This window comes from Martes martes (assembly GCF_963455335.1).
Source record: "Martes martes genome assembly, chromosome: X".
NCBI lineage: Eukaryota > Metazoa > Chordata > Mammalia > Carnivora > Mustelidae > Martes > Martes martes.
In genome coordinates this window covers 15,015,628-15,035,979 of record NC_137897.1, presented here as the reverse complement: position 1 = coordinate 15,035,979, position 20,352 = coordinate 15,015,628, and the positions used below count along the sequence as shown (strand labels likewise).

Genomic DNA, 20,352 nt, shown 5'->3' with positions numbered 1-20,352 from the left:
TCTAGAGGGGGTTGGCCAGTGGCTGCAGTAGCTTTCCACTCAGCCCCGCGACCTTTACACAATTTTGCCCAGGCGCACTAAGCTCGCTAGGCACCTGGCGTTGGGAACACGAGGTAGAACCCACACCCCCACCCCCGGCGGGACTCAGTCCAGACGCCCAGGCCTCTCCCCACAAACTCTTCGTCCTCTTGGATTCCGTTGCCGTCTGGGGATTGGGTTTTCTTAACCCAGGGCTTCCCTGTCTTGGGCTGGAGGAGGAGTTAGAACCCCTCCCTCGCTTTCCCTCCTCCACCCTCCGCCAGCCTGATTTTTAATCTAATCTTTTATTTAAAGTCAACAGAGGAGCAGGAACCCCAGGTTTCTGCCAACATGATATTTTATTTTTTTTTAAAGATATTATTTATTTATTTGACAGACAGAGATCACAAGTAGGCAGAGAGGCAGACAGAGAGAGAGAGAGGGAGAAGCAGGCTCCCCGCCAAGCAGAGAGCCGATGTGGGGCTCGATCCCAGGACCCTGGGATCCTGACCCGAGCCGAAGGCAGAGGCTTCAACCCACTGAGCCACCCAGGCGCCCCCCAACATGATATTTTAAAATAATTCCCCAACCTCTGCTGAGAGGGGCAGCCTCAAGGAACCTCCTTGTTTCCTTCTTCGTGCAGGGAGTGGGGGACTTCGAGAGTCAAGACTGAAGCCTGAGGGCTCTCCAGACTTTGGGTGGGGGGCGACTCAAGCAGGACAAATGCAGTACAAATATTAAAAAGATGACACCAGAGCTTCGATTTGGAGAGCCTTGAATCATAACCGAGAGCCGAACCTCCAGGGGGCTCCAGGGCACAAAGCCTTACGTGTCCCCGTCGTAGGGGACTTTACGTGGGGGAGGGCAGGTGAATGCCTACCGTGTGAGCATGGATAGGGCAGGTTTTGGTCCATTAAAGGATATGCCCATAGACACGACGCGCCCACAAACACCCGCCGAGGAGTGAGACCGAAAAGACACCCCACGCCCACTCCCCAGGTCTTTGGCACCGGACTGTGCCCACAGCGCCTCGCCCATCTCCCTCCCCAGCTAAGCGGGGACCACTGTTCTCTATCCCTAAGTAGCCTCCGACCTGCTCAGACCCTTAGCAGTTCAAGGCTCCCAGCCTTTCGCTCCTCTTGCCCTTCCCTTCTTCTTTCCCCGGCCGCCCGCCAACGCCCCCAGATCTCTCGGGCTCGCCCTTCCTGAAAGTAGGCGAGGCCCAGAAGCAGTCTGGGGCGAGGAAGGAGGGAGGAGCGAAGCGCGGTGGCCGGGGGCGTGTCTTCCCAAGCCCCGCCCCCGGGTGCGCGCGGCGGCGGCGGCGGCAGCCGAGCCTCGCTCTGAGAGACAGGTATCGCTTAGGCGCCATGTTGTGAGCGGAAGTCGGGGAGCGCGCGGCCGCCGCTGTTCTGCTGGGAGCGGGCGCGGGAACCGGCGGGGGGGGGGGCGGAGCTGTAGTCCCGGCGGCGGAAGGAGGAGAGGAAGAAAGGGGCGAGACCGGGTGCCGGGCAGCGGCGCGAGGCTCTCGCTCGGCGTGCGGACATCTCCAGCTAGGCGCGCGGCGTTCGAGGGTCGGTGTAGGCGCCGAGCCCTCTCCCGGGCAGTCGGCTCTGGTGCTGCTACTGCCGCCGCCGCGGCTGCTGTCGTGGGGCTCGGGCGGCGACAGAGCGGGGCCGGCCGTGGGGCGGGCGGGGAGGGAGGAGGCGGTGAAGGCGGCGGGCCGGGGGGGAAGATGCCGCTGGCGCAGCTGGCGGACCCGTGGCAGAAGATGGCTGTGGAGAGCCCGTCCGACAGCGCTGAGGTGAGTGCAGCCGGGCGGCCGGGGGCCGGCGCGCCCCTCCCCTCGCCCCCGCCGGCCAGCTCCCCTCCCGGGAGCTGGCCACTTGGCCCCTTCTTCTGCTCGCGTTTCCCCTCAGTCTGGGATTCCGGTTTGGGTAGTTGGGGTTGGTCTGTTTGCTCTTCTGTTCCACCCGCACCCTCACCTCCCCTCCCTCGCTCGGGGGGCTGTGGTGTGGTGGCGCGTGGGGTTTGGAGTGGGCGCTGGGGCTTTGCAAGAAGCCGATTTTAATCAACTTTGCGTGGGGGGGGGAGCGGGAAGTGGAGCGGGGGCCGGAGAGGAGTTGAGAAGTTTGGCCCTGCCTGGTTGGGGGCTTCCCTGGACCCTGGCGACTTTGGGGTGTAAGGGAGGGATATGGATTGGGTTCACTGGGGAGTAGGGACTCTCGAGTCCGGCCAGGGGAGGGAGTTGGTGCTGTGAGTCGGGTGCGTGGGGGCTGGAACGGCCCAAGGCAGGGCTGGCGACTTGCAGGGGTTTCGGGAAGGGGTGCAGGACAGCCAATGGTTTTTGCCTCCCCCCAGTTTGTCTGCCGCAGCGGTTTCTGGTGGTGCAAAGGAGAAAGTGGAAGCTTGAGGTCCTCCCCCTCCCCCATTTCTTAGGTCGCTGAGCTCGAGGACCCAGTCCGTAGGAGCTTTAACTTGAGTTTCCTGTCCTTGGAGGTGAGAGGGTGATTTTCAAGGCCATCAGTAGCTGCCCTGAAAGGCTTTCAGGTTTTCTTCCCCCAGGATCTATTCGGTGACCATCCCTGAGACACCTAATCGAGTGCCAAAAACCCAAACAGTATACCCAAAGACGGCAAAACAATTTCCCCGGACACGGCACAGCATCGAGCTTTCGCAGCCGCCCCTGTCCCAGCACCAACTCGGGGTCTGCGAAAATAATCCAGGCAAGACCCATGCTAGGGCATCAGCGCTCCTCTCCGGAGTGGAAAATCAATTCCTGATGGTGGCATGTCCGTGATTCTCCCTTCTTGACTTTTTGCTGTCTTCTATTCCCGCAGCGGACTTTGGGGGATTACAGGATGATAGGTTGCGTGTGTGTAATAGTGAGTGACCCCATTTCTGGAAAGCATGACTGAAACGCGGGGGTGGAATGGGGCAGGCTCTGATGAGTGGTGTACTTGGCGGCAGCCGCTGCCCTGCCGGCCTCCGCAGTGTGAGAGGTGGATAGGGTTACTGGTTACGTCAGTAAGACCGAGGCTCAGTTTGATCTGAGATGCGGGACACTTGCATTCCCGGGTATAATGGAGGGGGAGGGGGATCAGTTCAAATAGCTTTTCAATTTTTTTCCTAGTCACCTCTACTGCTGTATAAAATGTTTACTTGCTCTCCTTAACGTGAGCAGAGTTGTAATAGTGCTTACGGCTGGTACTTAGTATTTTGTGACTTGGATCATGTTTTAAAAATCTAAACTAAACGGTACTGTATAATAGAAAAGATATTGATAGATTTTTTCCTAAATATTTTAAAAAGGAAATCACGGTTTTAAGACTAGCAGAATTACGTTTAAAATTGTGTTAGCCTGTTTAATAGTATAGATGTTTTATAAGAAAATTGAATTTAGAATGTTTAATCATCCTTTGAATGGATAGTGTGAAAATTAGTTTGCACATGGGCTCTTTTCATTCATCTTTTTCTTCAGATTTTATTTGCATTAAATAATATAGCTAAAAGGTTTATAAAATATGTTTTCAAATTGCTGACCTTGTGAAAAGAAATTGAATTTGCTTTGAGCCTGATTGTTACATGCAAACGGTAACATTCGCTACTCATAATCAGTTCACATTTCTGCTTGGCACGTATCAGTGTGTTAAAAAATCATTTAAAATTCCACCTTATCCTTTTTCTACATAGCATACATTTGAATAGGGAAGGCACAAAACTGATATTTATTTAGCACTTACTATATGCCAGATACTGTGGTACATGCTATTTCATTTTATCCTTTCTATGACCCAACAGAGTAGGGTTGTGATCCTCATTATTACAAATTAAGAAACTGAATCTCCGAAGTTAAGGGCACAAAGATTATAAATAGTAAATGGCAGAGGCACATTCAAAGCCGGGTGGGTATAATTCATGTGCTTTGCTTTATATTAGGGTAGCTGCTTCAAATCCTTTGTGGAAAAATTCACAGTATAAATAAATAAGCCAGTAGTTAGAGGTCATGTATTTTTCAGAAACAGTTACGGTATTATAAGCAGTCTCACTTGTTAAAGCCTAGTTATTTCAGTTACTGTCATGGTTTCCAGAACCTGGCAGATAGGATTCCACAACTTGCCATTTTCAAAGAATTTTCTTGATATTTTGGTATAAGATATGTCACACGGAGCTGGTGTTGCCTGGATTAATTTTAAAAAGATCTTTTTAAATTGCTTTTAGATACTTTGTTGCCTTTGGTGGTTCATCTGTTTCAAGTAAATCACTTCTGAGACAATTTTGGAAATTGAAGCTAGTAAGGAAAAGGTTGAGAATTTTCATTCAAAAGTCTAATATTGGACTTAGTATTACGCCTGCTATTATGCCATCTCCTCCCCAGTAAGGCCTTATCAGAAAGTAATTATATTTTACCAGAGTAAAATCATTTTTTTGAAAGACGTTTACTTGAGTAAATACATCAAATTTTTTTCTCCCCAGACTAAAAGGTTTCAGAATTGGTCTCGATAGGAATTTTCATTTGTGGTCTCATTCCTAGTAGATTGTGAAATCTTGAAAGCAGAGTCCTTTTTCCTCTGTGTTCTCAGCACTTAACACAGTGCCTGGCACATTTATATTTTGGACCCAGTAGATGTCCACTGAATGAATTATGGTCAGGAATAGGGTGATTATCAATGTTATTTCTGTTCTTATCATTTTAATCTTACACTGAAATACGAGCAGTCTTAAAAGACCTGAGTACCTCCCCGAAAGTACAGGCAGTTTCTTCATTCCTTTACATAGCCTTCCTGCTTTAAGACCTGACATGGGTCTCATGGTGCTCAAAACAAAAAAACCCTTGTGGTTAACTCAAACATGGGTCAGAACATGATAGGCTAGAACTAGGCCAAATGTTTAAAGAAGCAAATTTAGGATAATAAAGGAAGTACTATGTAAGCAGTCAAGGTTAGTACAAGATTAAAAACAAAATAGCGTCCTAAATTGTCCAGGTGAATTCACAACTCTTTAAGGAGTTATTTAAAGATGCTAATATGTTTTTGAGTAACTGACTGTTTAGAAAACAGGTATCAAGGAATTGTGACTATTCTGTAAATTTCTCGCCACTACATTTACTGGATCATAAGCCTGACCTAAAATGACACTTTTTGTCAGTTTTCAATAAAGGATAAATGATGGTAAATGTAAATAAGAACAATATTAATTAATTTAATCTTAATAAAATCAAGGTTATTTTTTGCTTTATAGAAATGTGCTATATAAAAATAACTCCCTTGAATTCTTTTAAATAGCAAGTACCCATAATACATTAAAATATTAACTATGTAAATTTTTTTATAAAAAATGAGACCCTTGTGTTGGAAACCATCTTTAGTGGACATGCATCCATTTTTATCTTCAAAGATTATATTGGATTCTGTACTGTTTCTACAATATTGATACTAGGTTTCTTATTTTTATCTGCAGGGAAAAACATTCTATTAAAGTATGATCATTGATTTTGAAAAAATGTTTTATTAAGTTTCTTCCTTTTCCTGTTTCATTTCTACCACCTTTCAGGTTTTTTTCTTTCCCCCAAGTGAAGATCTGAGGAGAGGACAGGTATTGTTACATGTCAACTGTCAATAGTAACTGTGACACATTACTGAACACTTCACTGTTTTCAGTAATTATGATATAAGATGTTAGTTTTTGTTAAACTAGAATTTAGGGAAGTTTGCTTTATTTTGGCAGCTCTTCCTGTACTTATTTGATTGATCCAAAATGTGAAACTTCTTTGGTACATTTAAATTAAGATAAAGGGATAAACTTAAAGAAACCAGTATAGGCAGACTCTGCCTTTTCTTTAGTATGTTTCTGGAAATCACAATGAGTATATTCTACTTTCATTTAAGGAGAGTGGCATAACTGGGATGTGCACTCTCAACCAAGGATATGATAATCAGTAATTATAGATCAAAAATATAGCAGATCATTTATCAGAAGTCTGAATTGCAGAATTGTTGTAAAGATTTTTTAAAAAATGTATCACACGCTGAAACATTCATACTATTGTGATCATTGACAAGATTTGCTCGAGAGTTCCATACTCAGGGACGTGTGATATAACAGGCTGTGAATGTTGGGTGATGTCAAGGGCACCAGTTTCCCAATGCAGACTGGATGCTTTAGACCCAGTGATTCAGATTACAGTGTACAACAGTGACATCTTGGTGGTCTCTTGGTAATGCATGAGTGTGATGGAGCTCAGTTGTTTATGTGTTTTGGTGGATAACAAGTTTTAAAGCATTGGAATGCAATTGTGCAAATCTATATATTATACATGCAGTTCCCCAATTCACATAATAGAAAATAAAAACAACCAACTGCATTTTTATACTTGGCATTAAATGTCTCCCTCTACCCCACTTCAGATTTGATATAGTTTCCTATATCATTATTTGGAACAATTAGCAGATCTCATATATTCCAGTTTATCAATTTAATACCAAATAACATAAAACCAAAGTAAAACAGCTGTAAATGTTAGTTGTTGTAAAATGTGTAGAGTTAAAAAAAAAATGTATGCACTTTCTGAAGCAGATTCAGGATGAAATGTATCCATATAAGACATAACTATTATTTTATACATTTGGCCTATTTTAAGCAAATACATTAGTTACTAGCAATTAAATATTTCAGTTTTACTTATCTCCTTAAAATTTAGAAGGTACTTTTGTTAGATAATTTTGTTGTATGGGGAAGTGTTAAAGAACATAAGCTTTGGAGCCATAAAGACCTGGGTTTGATTCCTGGCTCTGCCATTTAATAACTTAGTAATCTTATACAAGTTGTTTAATGTCTCTATGCTTCAACATTCTTATCTGTAAAATAGGAATGAAATAATATCTATCTCATAGGGTTGTGGTGAGAATTAAGTGAAATGATAATATATGTAAAGTACGTGGTTTGCTGCATGGTTTCAGTGTTTAATAAATAATATAATGAATCATCTCTCTAATAGAATTGTCTGGGGGAAGCTCTGTGTTTTTCCTCTGGAGTAATTTTTTTCAGAATCAAGCAGAACAATTAAAGATTACTTGTTTGATCTGTTTAAACAGAGCCATCATTATATCTGAATATAATTGTAAGGGTAAGGTGAATGCAGATCTCTTGAATCTTGTCTCCCTTTTTATATTGTTCCCCTCTTCAATATCGTCTTTAAAGGGGAAAACAGATAAAGAACATTTGAAGAATACGTGTGGAAGAAGGAAGAAAGGAAACATTGGTCAGTTTGGGAGGCATCTCACAGTCCATAGCATGTGATTGTTTAGCAGTGTTTTTTTTTCCTCTTAGAGATATATAAGATAGTATATTTCATACATGATAGCATTTTACAATTGATTAAACCTGGTGTATCCTGGATGTCAACTTCTTGAAGGAAGTCTCCCCTTGAAGAAATGGATAAAGTCAATATATAGTGTTAATAGGTAGAATTTTAATTTACTTTCTAAAACGTACCAAAACAAAAAATGTGCACACCTTTTTATATTTTAGGATCAGTTCTATTAATTCCACTTTTAGAGACAGAAATTAGTATGGCACACCCTCCCCATTACTCTAAACACATTTGTTTTGCTTATTTGAATATGCCACGAGTAACTGCATTTTCCTGTCTAAAAATAGACTCCTTTGGATTTGGTCTTTTATGTGGTATTTGTACTTAAAGAATTTGAAATAGGATATACAGTATTTTTTTTAAAGATTTTATTTATTTATTTGACAGAGAGAGAGAGAGCGAGCGAGCGAGCACAGGTAGGCAGAGGGAGAGGGAGAAGCAGGCTCTCCACTGAGCAGGGAGCCTGATGTGCGGTTCGATCCCAGGACCCTGGGATCATGACCTGACCCAGAGGCAGTCACTTAACTGACTGAGCCACCCAGGTACCCCCAGGATATACAGTATTTTTAACAGAGAAGTCTCTGGACATGTTAAAGGTGTATCTGTCTATGCCCCAGGAACCATCACTGCCATGCAAAAACAGACAAAACAAAGGAGCATGACATAATCAAATAAATTTGGGAATTACAGAGTTAAACAGTATTTGACCAATGTCTTTACCTCATAAGTTCTTAGCACTTTTAAGGAGATATTATACATGATGAATCTGCAAAAAGGATATAGCCCACAGCATTTGAGACTTGATGTCAGAACCCTTTTTTCATGAACCATCTATTGAAGTCTCAAAGGACACAAGTGCTTTGCAGAACAGTTTGAGCAGTCTGATAACTATAGTAACATGATCCAGTATTGCCTGCAATTGAGCTGTTACGTTTAATTGACTATATCAAAGCTTTTTTCTTTATCAAGAGTTTTTGTTGCATGATTTTCCATCTTATAATGGACTAAACATTTAAATATAATAAATGAAAGTTTTAGATAACTTTTTTATCCCATATTCTGAAAATTAATTGTTGTATTCTACCTTAATATCAAACTATTTGCCCCTATTAAGTGGCCCTTGCATTGACTTGCTCTGTAACTTACATTTCAAATTCATAATTATTACAAACTCTCTTTTATCATTTGGCAACTTGATGCTGCCATCAGTCTGTCTGTCTCTCCCACTCTCCTTTTTAAACTAATTGCTTCTAATTTGCAGTTACTAGAAAACAACTAGGATTAGTGATGTATTGATGCAGTCATTTTTAACTTGGGAACCTTGTTACTCCATCTTAAAAAACAGTTTACATTTGCAGCCTACCAAATAATGCAAAATAGCATCATCACCCTTTTTGTGATCTCTGCCCATCGTATACACATACCTCTGGGGTCAGGGGTATTTGGACATATTACCTACTAATAAACAGTGTTTTATACTTCAACATAACATTGACCAAATCGCTCAGTCACTGGCATTACCTACTGTGCATATTTACCTTCCTTTCTGGAAGTGTCAACTAGAAAGGAATGTGAATAAGCTAAAGAACAGGGGGCTATATGACAGAAAGCTAGCCTACTGTCCCACCTGGAGTCAGGTCTCCACATTGTCTTTTGGAGTTTTTTGGTGGGATTTTTTTCCCCCATGAAATAGGTCTAGTTTCCTGACTGTTAGCTACCCTATATTTATATGTAAATCCAAAAGCTCTTTCATACCTCCTGTCATTCTTTTCCTCTATTAGTATAAATAGAATTACAGTGGTAGCATAACTTAAATCAGATTTCCTGACCTTAGCTAATATACCCATGGTATCTTACATACCTAGTTATGTTTAATCCACCATGTAAATTGACTTTTATAATCTTCTGTATAATAATGATCTCGTCTTCAAACTTGACCTGGTCATCTAGGTTTCTGTGAGCTTGCCTCTAATCCTGTGGTCCACAAAGCTTGTTATAGGAAACTTGGTTCAGATATTTGACATGTGTTAGAAGCAGATGTCAAATGATAGCCTGAAGCAAAAGGTGATTTTGATGTAATAGGTTGAAGTGCATCTCACATACAGTGTTTTGGGAGAAAACTTCTCTCCAGAAACCTTGTAGGAGCTGTACTAAAAACCTCAGTTACTCAGAATGTTATTTCAATTTTTACATTTAGGAGCCTGAAAACAATATAAAATAATAGGAAAGATTGACTTTAAAAAAAAACACCATAACTTCTAAATCGGCATCATTCAGTAACCACTAGCTACATGTGGCTATGAAGCACTTGAAATGTGATTAGTTTGAATGAGAAACTGAATTTTAAATTTAATTTTAATTATTTTAAATTTAAATAGTCACCTGTGGCTATTGGCTACCACATTGAACAGCACAGTTCTAAAGGTTATAGGATTATTACAATTTGGACTTTTTCTATACCAGTGTTTTTCAGCTCTGCCTTCTATTATTTGTATTTTTAAATTAATAGGCTAAAGCTTTTTCTAAATGAAAAAATACTGTGTTCTTTCAAATTAAATGTAAATTAGCTTTGTCTTGTTCCTCACCTACCCTGAAGATTTTTTATAAGCCCTACTACATGGTATGTGCCCTTCAAATCACCATTCTGCACTTTCTATAGTTTTGCTAGTTTTATAGTAACATTTCTCATTCAAGTGATAACACCAAGCACTGGGGAAATTTAGCTATCAAAAAATGTTGCATTTTGTTAATTATAATGTGCTAATTAATACTAGAAAAATGGATTAATGCATCTTATAGATTAACGTTTACTGAATGCCCTCTCTGACTAGATACTGTCTATATCAACTTGAGTGAGGTAGACATAATTCTTCTCAACCTACAGATGAGGAAACTGAAGCCTAGAAAGGTTAAAGAAGCTGTTCATGGTTGTACCACTAGTTATTAGAGGATGCAGGATTCAAACCCAAGTCTCAGGTTGCAAATTCCATTGACTTTCTACTAGACTGCCATGCTTGAGTTGAGAACTGCATGTGGGTGACTCATTCTAGATGAAATCTCCTACAGGGGAGAAGGTTCTCAGTGGTTTGCATGAGAATATATTTTTATGGGAATGTACAGGTAGAGTTAGAAAAGTGAAATTGATTCAACTCTCTCCAAATACATTGTGAGTTAAATAGGCTTTTGTCAGCTAGCCTGAAAAACAGCATTTGTGACATTGTATGAGAAAATGTTTTGGGATTTCTAAATGGCTGTCTTACAAATACTTGAAACAAAAACTATAGTATTTAGAAAAGGGGTGGCGGTGCTGTCCAGATATTAGTTAACATCTCTTTATATAGAAGTCCCTAGGTATGTGTTTGGGTAACTGTGCTCTGTTTTTGAATTGCTCCTCTTTAAATCATTACCTCTTTATATTTGCATCTCTTCAGAAAAATCTATTTGATATTCCCTCAAAGTGTCAGAGAATAGGATCTTACTCAACCTGAAAAAGTTACCATTTATCTTGCTATAGTATAAGAAAAGGAAATTTGTTGAAAGTTTACATGATCCTTGGTGGGATTTTCCCTCTTTTTTTTTTTTAGCCTGTTAGGTTAAATAGCCCTGATCTTTTTTTAAAAATTGAGATATGATTTACATACCACAAAATTCACTCTTATAAAGTATACAATTTAGTGGGTTTTAGTATATTGACAAGGTTCTGCAACCATCACCACTAATTCCAGAACATTTTCATCACCCCAAAAATAAATCCCATCCTCATTAGCAGTCAGTCCCTATTCCTTCTTTCCCCCAGCCCCTGGCAACCAATAATATACCTTCTCTATATATTTGCCTATTCTGGACATTTGATATTAATGGAATCATATAATATATGGCCTTTGTGTGTGACATCATTCATTTAACAATGTTTTCAAAGTTCATCCATGTTATAGCATGTATTAGTGCTTCCTTTTTATGGCTGAGTAATAAACTGGTGTATGGATATACCACATTTTGTTTATACATTTGTCAGTTCATGGACATTGGGGTTGTTTCTACTTTTTGACTATGGTGAATAATGCTGCTTTGAAAATTTTGTATCAAGTTTTTTTGAACATATGTTTTCGATTTTCTTGGGTATACACCTAGGTGTGGAATTGCTGTGTCATATGGTAAGTCTATGTTTAATATTTTGAATTACCAACAAATTGTTTTCCAACTTGCTTAAACCGTTTTATATTCCCACCAGCTGTGTATAAGGGTTCCAGTTTCTCCATATTCTCATCAACACTTGTTACTGTCTTTTTCATTATAGCCATTGTAGTGTGTAAGAACTGGTATCTCATTGTTATTTTGATTTGTGTTTCCCTTACATCTAAGGATGTTAAGGAACTTTTCGTGTTCTTATTGTCTATTTGTATACATAATTAATTCTTGTGCTTATTTTTTACTGATTTGGAGACTTAAGTGGAGTTTTTGCATTAATGCTTTTAATAGAAGATCCTTATCTGTGTTATATTGTGTACAAATCTTCCTTGACTTAAATAGGATTATGTTCCATCATAAGTTGGAAATGCATTTATTACACCTAACATACTGAACATCATGGCTTAGCCTAGCTTACCTTTAACATGCTCAACACTTATGTTAGCCTAGAATCAGGCAAAATCATCTAACATGAAGTCTATTTTATAACAAAGTATTGGATATCACATGTAATTTATTGAATACTGTACTGAAAGTGAAAAACAGAATGGCTTTAAGTGTATTGGTTGTTTATCCTCATGGTCACATGGCTGACTGTGAGCTGCCATTCCTTGCCACTGCCCAGCATCATGACAGTGTATCATACCAACGTATTGCTAGCCTGAGAAAAGATAAAAATTCAAAGTGTGGTTTCTACAGGATGAAATTAAATAATCACTTTTGCACCATTGTCAAGTCAAAAAATTATAAGTAAAACTGTCATAAGTCAGGTACTGTCTACATAGTTCTTCAGAAAACTTAGTTTTAATCTGTGCTTTCAAAAGATTTTTTTCTTTTTATATGTGATAAATTTAAAGCTTTTCCTAGAACACTGATTTTCCAACTGGGTCAGTAGAATCCTGTGTTCTGTGGAGATACCTTATGTTACCTTATCACCCGGACCACCTCTTTTCCCAGCCAGAGCAGAGTTTCTAGAGGAACACAATAAAGAGGTAATGTTAATTATAGAAAATTATAGCAAGAAAGCAAAAATTAAAGCAATGATATTTTTCGTTACAGTCTCCTCAGTGTTAGACTATTCTATAGTTTCTTATTTAAAGCAAGCGTACAGGAAATACTTGAAAGTCAATCAAAACCACAGGTCTAGATTCTCAGAAATTAAATACTAGTCAATAGATAAATGAATTCTTTTCAAGAATCCATTTCTTAAGTGAGATATACAGGTGTTTCATTTAAAGAAGTAGGAAGATGCAAAACAAAGCATGTTTGCCTCCTTTCCTTCAAGTTCCTGCTGGCTATTGGTATAAGCAGTAAGGGGGGGTATTACTTGAAGAGAGAAATTAAAAATAAGATTTCCTGGGGCACCTGGCTGGCTAAGTCAGTGGAACATGTGACTCTTGATCTCAAGGTCATGAGCTCAAGCCCCATGTTGGGTGTGGAGCCTACTTTAAAAAAAGAAAAAAAAAGGATTTCCTTTGGATTATAAAAAAAAGAAAAGCTCATAAATGAGGGTTTTTAAAAAGATTTTATTTTTTTGAGGCAGAGAGAATATGAGAGAGTGTGAGAAAGAGCGCACTGGGAGGGAGTAGGGGAGAGGGAAAGGGAGAAGCAGGCTGTCTTCTGAGCAGGGAGCCCAACATAGGACTCCATCCCAAGACCCTGGTACCATGACCTGAGCTGAAGGCAAATGCTCAATTGACTGAGCCACCCAGGCACCCCTGTAAATGAGTTTTAAAGTGGACTTTTTCCCCCTGGCTGTTCTGAGCATGTAAAGTATATTACTAGGTGATGGTGAATGAAATAGGATTATTTCCTTTGGAATATTATAGTTTAAAAGTACTGAGGTAGACAGGCAGTTAAAATAACATGAAGTAAGCTAAATTAGCCAGGAATGTTACAGATATAATTGGAACTTTAGAAGAAAATTATGATCTATAATGTTTTAGCATTTTCCATAGTGCATTTTTAAGCATAGTGTGGAAGATTAGAAAGTAAATATTATTACCCCTGACACCCAGTAAAGTTCCTTTTAAAACACACATACACACACAAAGCAAATAAATGTTATTTTCTTCCTTTTTTAAAAAGATTTTATTTATTCGACAGAGGGCAAGCACAAGTAGGGGGAACAGCAGGCAGAGGGAGAAGAAGTGGACTCCACCCTGAATGGACAGCCTGATGTGGGGCTTGATCCCAGGACCCCAGGATCATGACCTGAGCCAAAGGCAGATGCTTAACGACTGAGCCACCCAGGCACTCCTAAATGTTATTTTCTTTTTTTTTTTAAGATTTTTATTTATTTATTTGAGAGAGAATGAGAGAGAGAGAGAGAGAACATGAGAGGGAAGAGGGTCATAGAAGCAGACTCCCCACCAAGCAGGGAGCCCGATGCAGGACTCAATCCCAGGACTCTAGGATCGTGACCTGAGACGAAGACAGTTGCTTACCCAACTGAGCCACTCAGGCTCCCCCTAAATGTTATTTTCAACATAAAAATTAATCACTTGGAGGATACTTCTGGTTCTGTCAAGTTGGAGGAGCCCTGTTCCTCCTAGGTCCTCTTTTACAACTAAAACCCCTTAGACAAAAACACATCAAACAAGTACAGGAACATTGTGAAAGATGGAAAGAAGAAGGGAGACTCCCTACAGACTTTTGGACTCAAGGAATGACACAAATAGTGAGTTCCTTGGTGGTTTTTTTTTTTTTTTATTGCCTCCCATATATCTTTGACAGGTCCTGTAAAAGCCTCCAACCTGAACCACCAATAGACACAGTGAATGAGGAAAGGGTAGCCTAACAATAGTAAAATTTTTGGACATACTCACCCTACTGTAGCAAAACACCGTAGAAAAACCCCACCCTATTCCAAAGAAGCAAGTGGCAGTGCTTGAATTCCTCCACTCACTGATGTTGGCTGTGTAGATCAAGGCCCTGATCTCCCATTGCCTGCCTAGCAAAAGCAGAGAGCACTTTGATTTCCCACTGCTGGGTGGTTTTGGCAGGTTGAGCAGGAATCTGATCTTCCCATCCCCCACCCCATGCCACCACCTGCAGAAGGAGGTGATGATCTCACTAAGGTAGTGTCAGTGTGGTCCAGGAGCCAGTTGAGGCTCCATCCCAATCTGGAAGCGGTGAAACTTACCAAGGTGGTGTGAGGCTGGGGTAGTCCCCAGTAAGCCTCCCCTTGCCCTCTGTCAATGAGGAGCTGAGCTTACACCTTCACTTAAAATCAACAAGGCAGAGCAAGGTGGTTGGAAGTGGGCTAGTCAACTCTGCTTTGCTTCTTTACTGATGTCATTGGGGCCCAGTGGGCAGCTGAGCCTCCCTGCCTCGCATCTGGCATCTACAAGGTAGAACAAAATGGTGGATGGCAGGGCTGGTTGGCACTCCACTCCCCTTCTTCCCTTCCCTGTTTATTGGGCCCTTAAAGAAGCTGAGCTTTCCACTCCTCCTTATAGCCGCAAAGCAGTACAAGTCAGCCCTCTGCTTTCTCTCTCCCTATTGGCAGTGTGATTGATCAGGTAGATGAGTTTGTACCCCTACTCAGAGGCAGTGTGATGGTGCAGCTTGGTGTCCCACTTCCACTGATACCAAAAATGGAGCTGAACTTCCATCTCAGTGCTGTTCAGAAAAGCAAGAGTAATTGTTCCACTTTTGCCAGGGTGGTGTCAGTGGGCCCAGCAGGAAGCTGAACATACACATTCACCTTGCTCTTATACTGCATTTCACTGAGTAGACTGCCTGCTAAAAAATGATTAGGGGCATCTGGGGGGTTCAGTGGGTTAAAGCCTCTGCCTTTGGCTCGGGTCATGATCCCAGGGTCCTGGGATTGAGCCCCGCATTGGACTCTCTGCTCGGTGGGGAGCCTGCCTCCTCCTCTTTCCCTCTCTCTCTGCCTGCCTCTCTACCTACTGGTGATCTCTGTCAAATAAATAAAATCTTAAAAAAATGATTAAACAGGATCCAGGGTTTTCTCTCCAAAATTGTCCATTATACAGTTGAAGATCATTGTACTAGGAACCAGGAAAATGACAACATGAATGAGAAAAAAGTCAACAGCTACCAACACAAAGATGCTTCAGATGTTGGAATTATCTGACAAGGATTTTAAAGCAGCCATCACAAAAATACTTCCATGTGCAATCATAAACACATTTGAAACAAATTAAAAAATCATCATAGAAAAGATATAAAACAGAATATGGAAACTTTAGAACTGAAAGATACAGTAACTGAAATAAATATACTTCACGGGCTTACTAGAAGAGTGGGGATTAACAGGAAAGAGTAGTTTTGAAGATCGAGCAACAGAAATTACCTAATTTGAACGACAGAGGGGAAAAAAATGAACTGACAAAAAAAAGAGCCCTAGGAGCCTGGGGAATATTAACAAGAGATTTAACATCCATGTCACCATAGTCCAGAAAGTGGAGAAAAAGGGTGGGCCTGAAGAAATAATGGCCTAAACATGCCCAGTTTGACAAAAGACAAAATCTACAGATTCATGAGACGGAACCCCAAGCAAGATAAACCCAACATAATCCAGGCCCAGACACCTCAGAATCAAACCTTTGGAAATGAGAACTTGTTTAATGGGTTTGGAGTTTCAATTTTGCAAGATGAAAATGTTTTGGAGATTGATTACTCAGTAGTGTCAATATATTTAACACACTGAACTGTACACTAAAAAGTGTTTAAGATGGCAAATTTTATGTTGTATTATACAACAATTTTTTTAAAATATGTAATTAAACTAAAAGCAAAGCAAAGAATCTTGAAAGCAGCTAAAGAGAAATGAACTATTACGTATAAAGGAACAATGATTCAAATGACAGCAGATACCACATTAGAAACTATGGAAGCCAGAAGCAAATGGCACCATTTTTCAAATGCTGAAAGAAAACTGTCAACCCAGAATTCTATACCCACCGAAAATATTCTTCAGGAATGAAGGTGCATTCAAAATAGTCTCAAATGAGGGAAAGCTAAGAGAATTTGTCTATATATTTGTCAGTCTTTTCAGACCCTGAAATAATTACTACAGATAGTTCTTTAAGCAAAAAAGTAATTTTAGAAGAAGGATCTGGAATATCAAGAATAAAGGAATAGTATGAATTATACAGTCTTTTCCAGAAAATAGAAGAGGAAACACTTCATAACTCACTTTATGAGGTCAGTATTACCCTGAAATGAAGACGTAAAGACTATAGAAAAGAAGGCTATAGACCAGTATCCCTCAAGAGCATAAACATAGAATCCTCAACAAAATATTATCAAAAGAAATCAAGCAATATATGAAAAGAACTATACACTGTGACCAAATGGATTTTATTCCAAGGATGTAAGGCTGGTTCAGTATTCAAAAATCATTCAATATACTCCACCATATTAGAAAGGAAGAAAAATCACATCATGTTAATAGTGCACAAAATGCATTAAACTGAATTAAACATTCATAATAAAAGCTCACCAAACAAACACCTGGGTGGCTCAGTCATGAAGCATCTGCCTTCAGCTCAGGTCATGATCCCAGGGTCCTGGGATCGAGCCCCACATTGGGCTCCCTACTCAGCAGGAAATCTGCTCCTACTCCCCCTGCTTGTGTTCCTCTCTTGCTGTCTCTCTCTCTCTCTGTCAAATAAATAAATAAGATCAAACTAAGAATAAAAGGGAACTTCCTCAGTTTGATAAGTAATATTTACACACAAAAATACCCCCACAAATAACATCATACTTAATGGTGAAAGACTGAATGCTTTCCTCTTAAAATCGGGAACAAGTCAAGGATGTCCATTCTCATCACGGCTATTCAACCTAGTCCTGGAAATTCAAAAGGTAAAGGAACTAAAATATCTAATACAAGATAAAAATAAAGTGGAAGGATCCACCCAATTTTAAGCTTCAGTAATCAAAATTAACACTTCAGTAATCAAAATTCTGTGGTATTGGTAAAAGGATAAACACATAAGGGCTCCTGGGTGGCTCAGTCAGGTTGGGTGTCCAAGTCTTGATCTCAGCTCAGGTCTTGATATCAGGGTCGTGAGTTCAATATAGAATGTGTAATTAGACCCATACAAGTACAGCCAGTTGATTTTTATCAAAGATGCGAAAGTAGTTGAATGGAAAAAGGATAGATGGCCTTTCCAACAGTAGTGCTTGGAGCAGTTACACATCCATGGGTAAAACAGTGCACCTCAACATCACACATTATACAAAAACTAATTCAAATGTGTCATGAGGGAATTAGGAGTATACTTACCTTTATGAGCAATGAGTAACCTATAGAATTGTTGAACACAATATTGTACACCTGAAACTGATAGAACATTGTATATTAACTATACTGGATTTAACACATTTTTTTAAATTTTGTTTATTTATTGAGAAACAGATCACAAGTAGACAGGCAGACAGAGAGAGGGGGGAGCAGGCTCCCCGCTGAGGAGAGAGCCCGATGTGGGACTTGATCCCAGGATCCTGAGACCATGACCTGAACCAAAGGCAGAGGCTTAACCCACTGAGCCACCCAGGTGCCTGATACTGGATTTAATAGACTTTTCAGAACATTTGCTTTATGAAAACAACCCTATTAGGTCAATGAAAAGACAAGTTACAGATTGGGTAAAAATATTTGCAAACTTGTATCTGAGACAGGGCTTGTATCTAAAATACATAAAGAACTCTCTAAACTTAACAGTAACTTAGGCTGAACAATCCATTTAGAAATCTGACAGAAGAGATGAATGACATTTCAGTGAAGAGGATATATGGATAGTAAATAAGCATATGAAAAGATGTTAACATGGTTGGCTATCAGGGAAATTAAAATTAAAATCATGATGAAGTACCAGTACACACCTATTAGAACAGCCAAAATAAAGAATAGTGGCAATATTGAAAGTTGATGGGGATCTGGACAGACCGGCTCTCTCATGCATTGCTAGTGGAAGTGTAAAGTGATGCAGCCTTTCTGGAAAAGAGAGTTCAGCTGTTTCTTTAAAAACTCAACATAGGGGCACCTGGGTGGCTCAGTGGGTTAAAGCCTCTGCCTTCAGCTCGGGTCATGATCCCGGGGTTCTGGGATCGAGCCCAACATCGGGCTCTCTGCTCCGCGGAGAGCCTGCTTCCTCCTCTCTCTGCCTGCCTCCCTGCCTACTTGTGATCTCTCTCTCTGTCAAATAAATAAATAAAATCTTTAAAAACTAAACATAAACTTACTGTATGACCCAACAGCCATACTCCTGGGCATTGATCCCAGAGAAATGAAAATGAATGTCCGCACAGAAGTCTGTACACAAATTTTCATAGCTGTTTGTAATATCCAAAACTTAGAAACCAAATGTCATTCAGTGGGTGAATGGTTAAACAAGCTGTGGTACATCCACACTGGAATTCTACTCAGCAACTAAAAGGAATGGATTATTGATACATGCAGCAATTTGGATGAATCTCAAGGGAATTCATATTCCGTAAGTAACATTAAATCTGTATGATTCCATTAACATAACATTCTTAAAATGACAAAATTGTAGAAATGGAAACAAGATCAGGCAACCACTGATCTTGTTAGGAAGGGGCAGGGGACCTGTACCCCTGGGGCAAATAATACATTATATGTTAATAAAAAGAATAAAAAGAAAGGGGCGGGGGGAGGTGGGTGTGGTTATACAGGGGCAGCACACAAGATCCTGGTGGTGATGAACTAACTGTTCAGTATTTTTATAGTGGTGGTAGCTATAGGAGCCTATAATGTGATATATTTCATAGAACACACATGAGAACCTGTAAAAGTAATGAAATCTGAATAAGGTCTGGGCTTTGTGCAAGTACAAATTTCCTGGTTTTGACAGGAAGTTATGTAAGATGTAATCACTGGGTTAAAGTTATATGTGGCCTCTTATTTTTCCAACTTCCTATGAATCTGTAATCATTACTAATTTAAAAGATAAAGGAAGGGGCACCTGGGTGGCTCAGTGGGTTAAGGCTCTGCCTTCAGCTCAGGTCATGATCTCGGGGTCCTGGGATCGAGACCCGCATCAGGCTCTCTGCTCAGCGGGGAGCCTGCTTCCCCCTCTCTCTCTGCCTGCATCTCTGCCTACTTGTGATCTCTCTGTGTCAAATAAATAAAATCTTTTAAAAAAATTTTTTAAATAAAAATAAAGATAAAAGAAGTCAGCACTAGATAAAATTCAATGTCTATTCTCAATTAAAAACGTTAAAACAGGAATAAAAGGGTGTGTCTTTAATGTTATTAAAAGCAGTCTCAGACCAAGAGCCAGCATCATGCTTGATGGGGACATATTTTTAAGTCAATCTCATTAAAACTTTGCCTGCTGTTTTCACCTCTCTTTTACACTCTAGAAAGAGTTTGCTAATGCAATTAGACAAAATCAGAGTATTCAAGAGAACAGTAAAAGATTACTATTCATAAATGATATAATCATTTGCTTAGGTAATCTAAGGATGCCACTAAAAAGATTCTTTAAAACTAATGGTAGTCTCGTAAGGTGGTATTATACAAAATATATTCAGAAATCAACTAGTTAGAAATGGTAGGGGCACCTGGGTGGCTCATTTGGTTAAGTGTCTGCCTTTGGCTCAGGTCGTGATCCCAGAGTTCCGGGATCAAGAATTGCATCAGGCTCCTTGCTCAGCGGGGAGTCTGCCTCTCCCTCTGCCCCTTCCACTGCTCAAGTTCTCTCTCTCTCTCTCTCCCTCCCTCCCTCCCTACCTCAAGTGAATAAATAAAATCTTTTAAAAATGGTAATGGAAAA

At 40.3% G+C, this 20,352-nt stretch overlaps 1 protein-coding gene across 2 annotated transcripts in view; it reads left to right on the top strand.

Moving 5' to 3' along the window:
- The first annotated feature begins 1,319 nt into the window (after positions 1–1,319).
- Positions 1,320–20,352, top strand: part of RPS6KA3 (ribosomal protein S6 kinase A3) — a 111,377-nt gene continuing 92,344 nt past the window's right edge. The window contains exon 1 of one of the 2 annotated variants that reach the window (XM_080831229.1): positions 1,320–1,369. Coding sequence is in view for 1 of the 2 variants with exons in the window: in XM_080831228.1 (XP_080687354.1) it covers positions 1,751–1,819 (69 nt within the window). In the remaining variant the exon portion in view is untranslated. Of the gene's footprint in view, positions 1,370–1,723; positions 1,820–20,352 lie in introns of those variants that run through there. The other variant, XM_080831228.1, reaches the window with a different exon arrangement.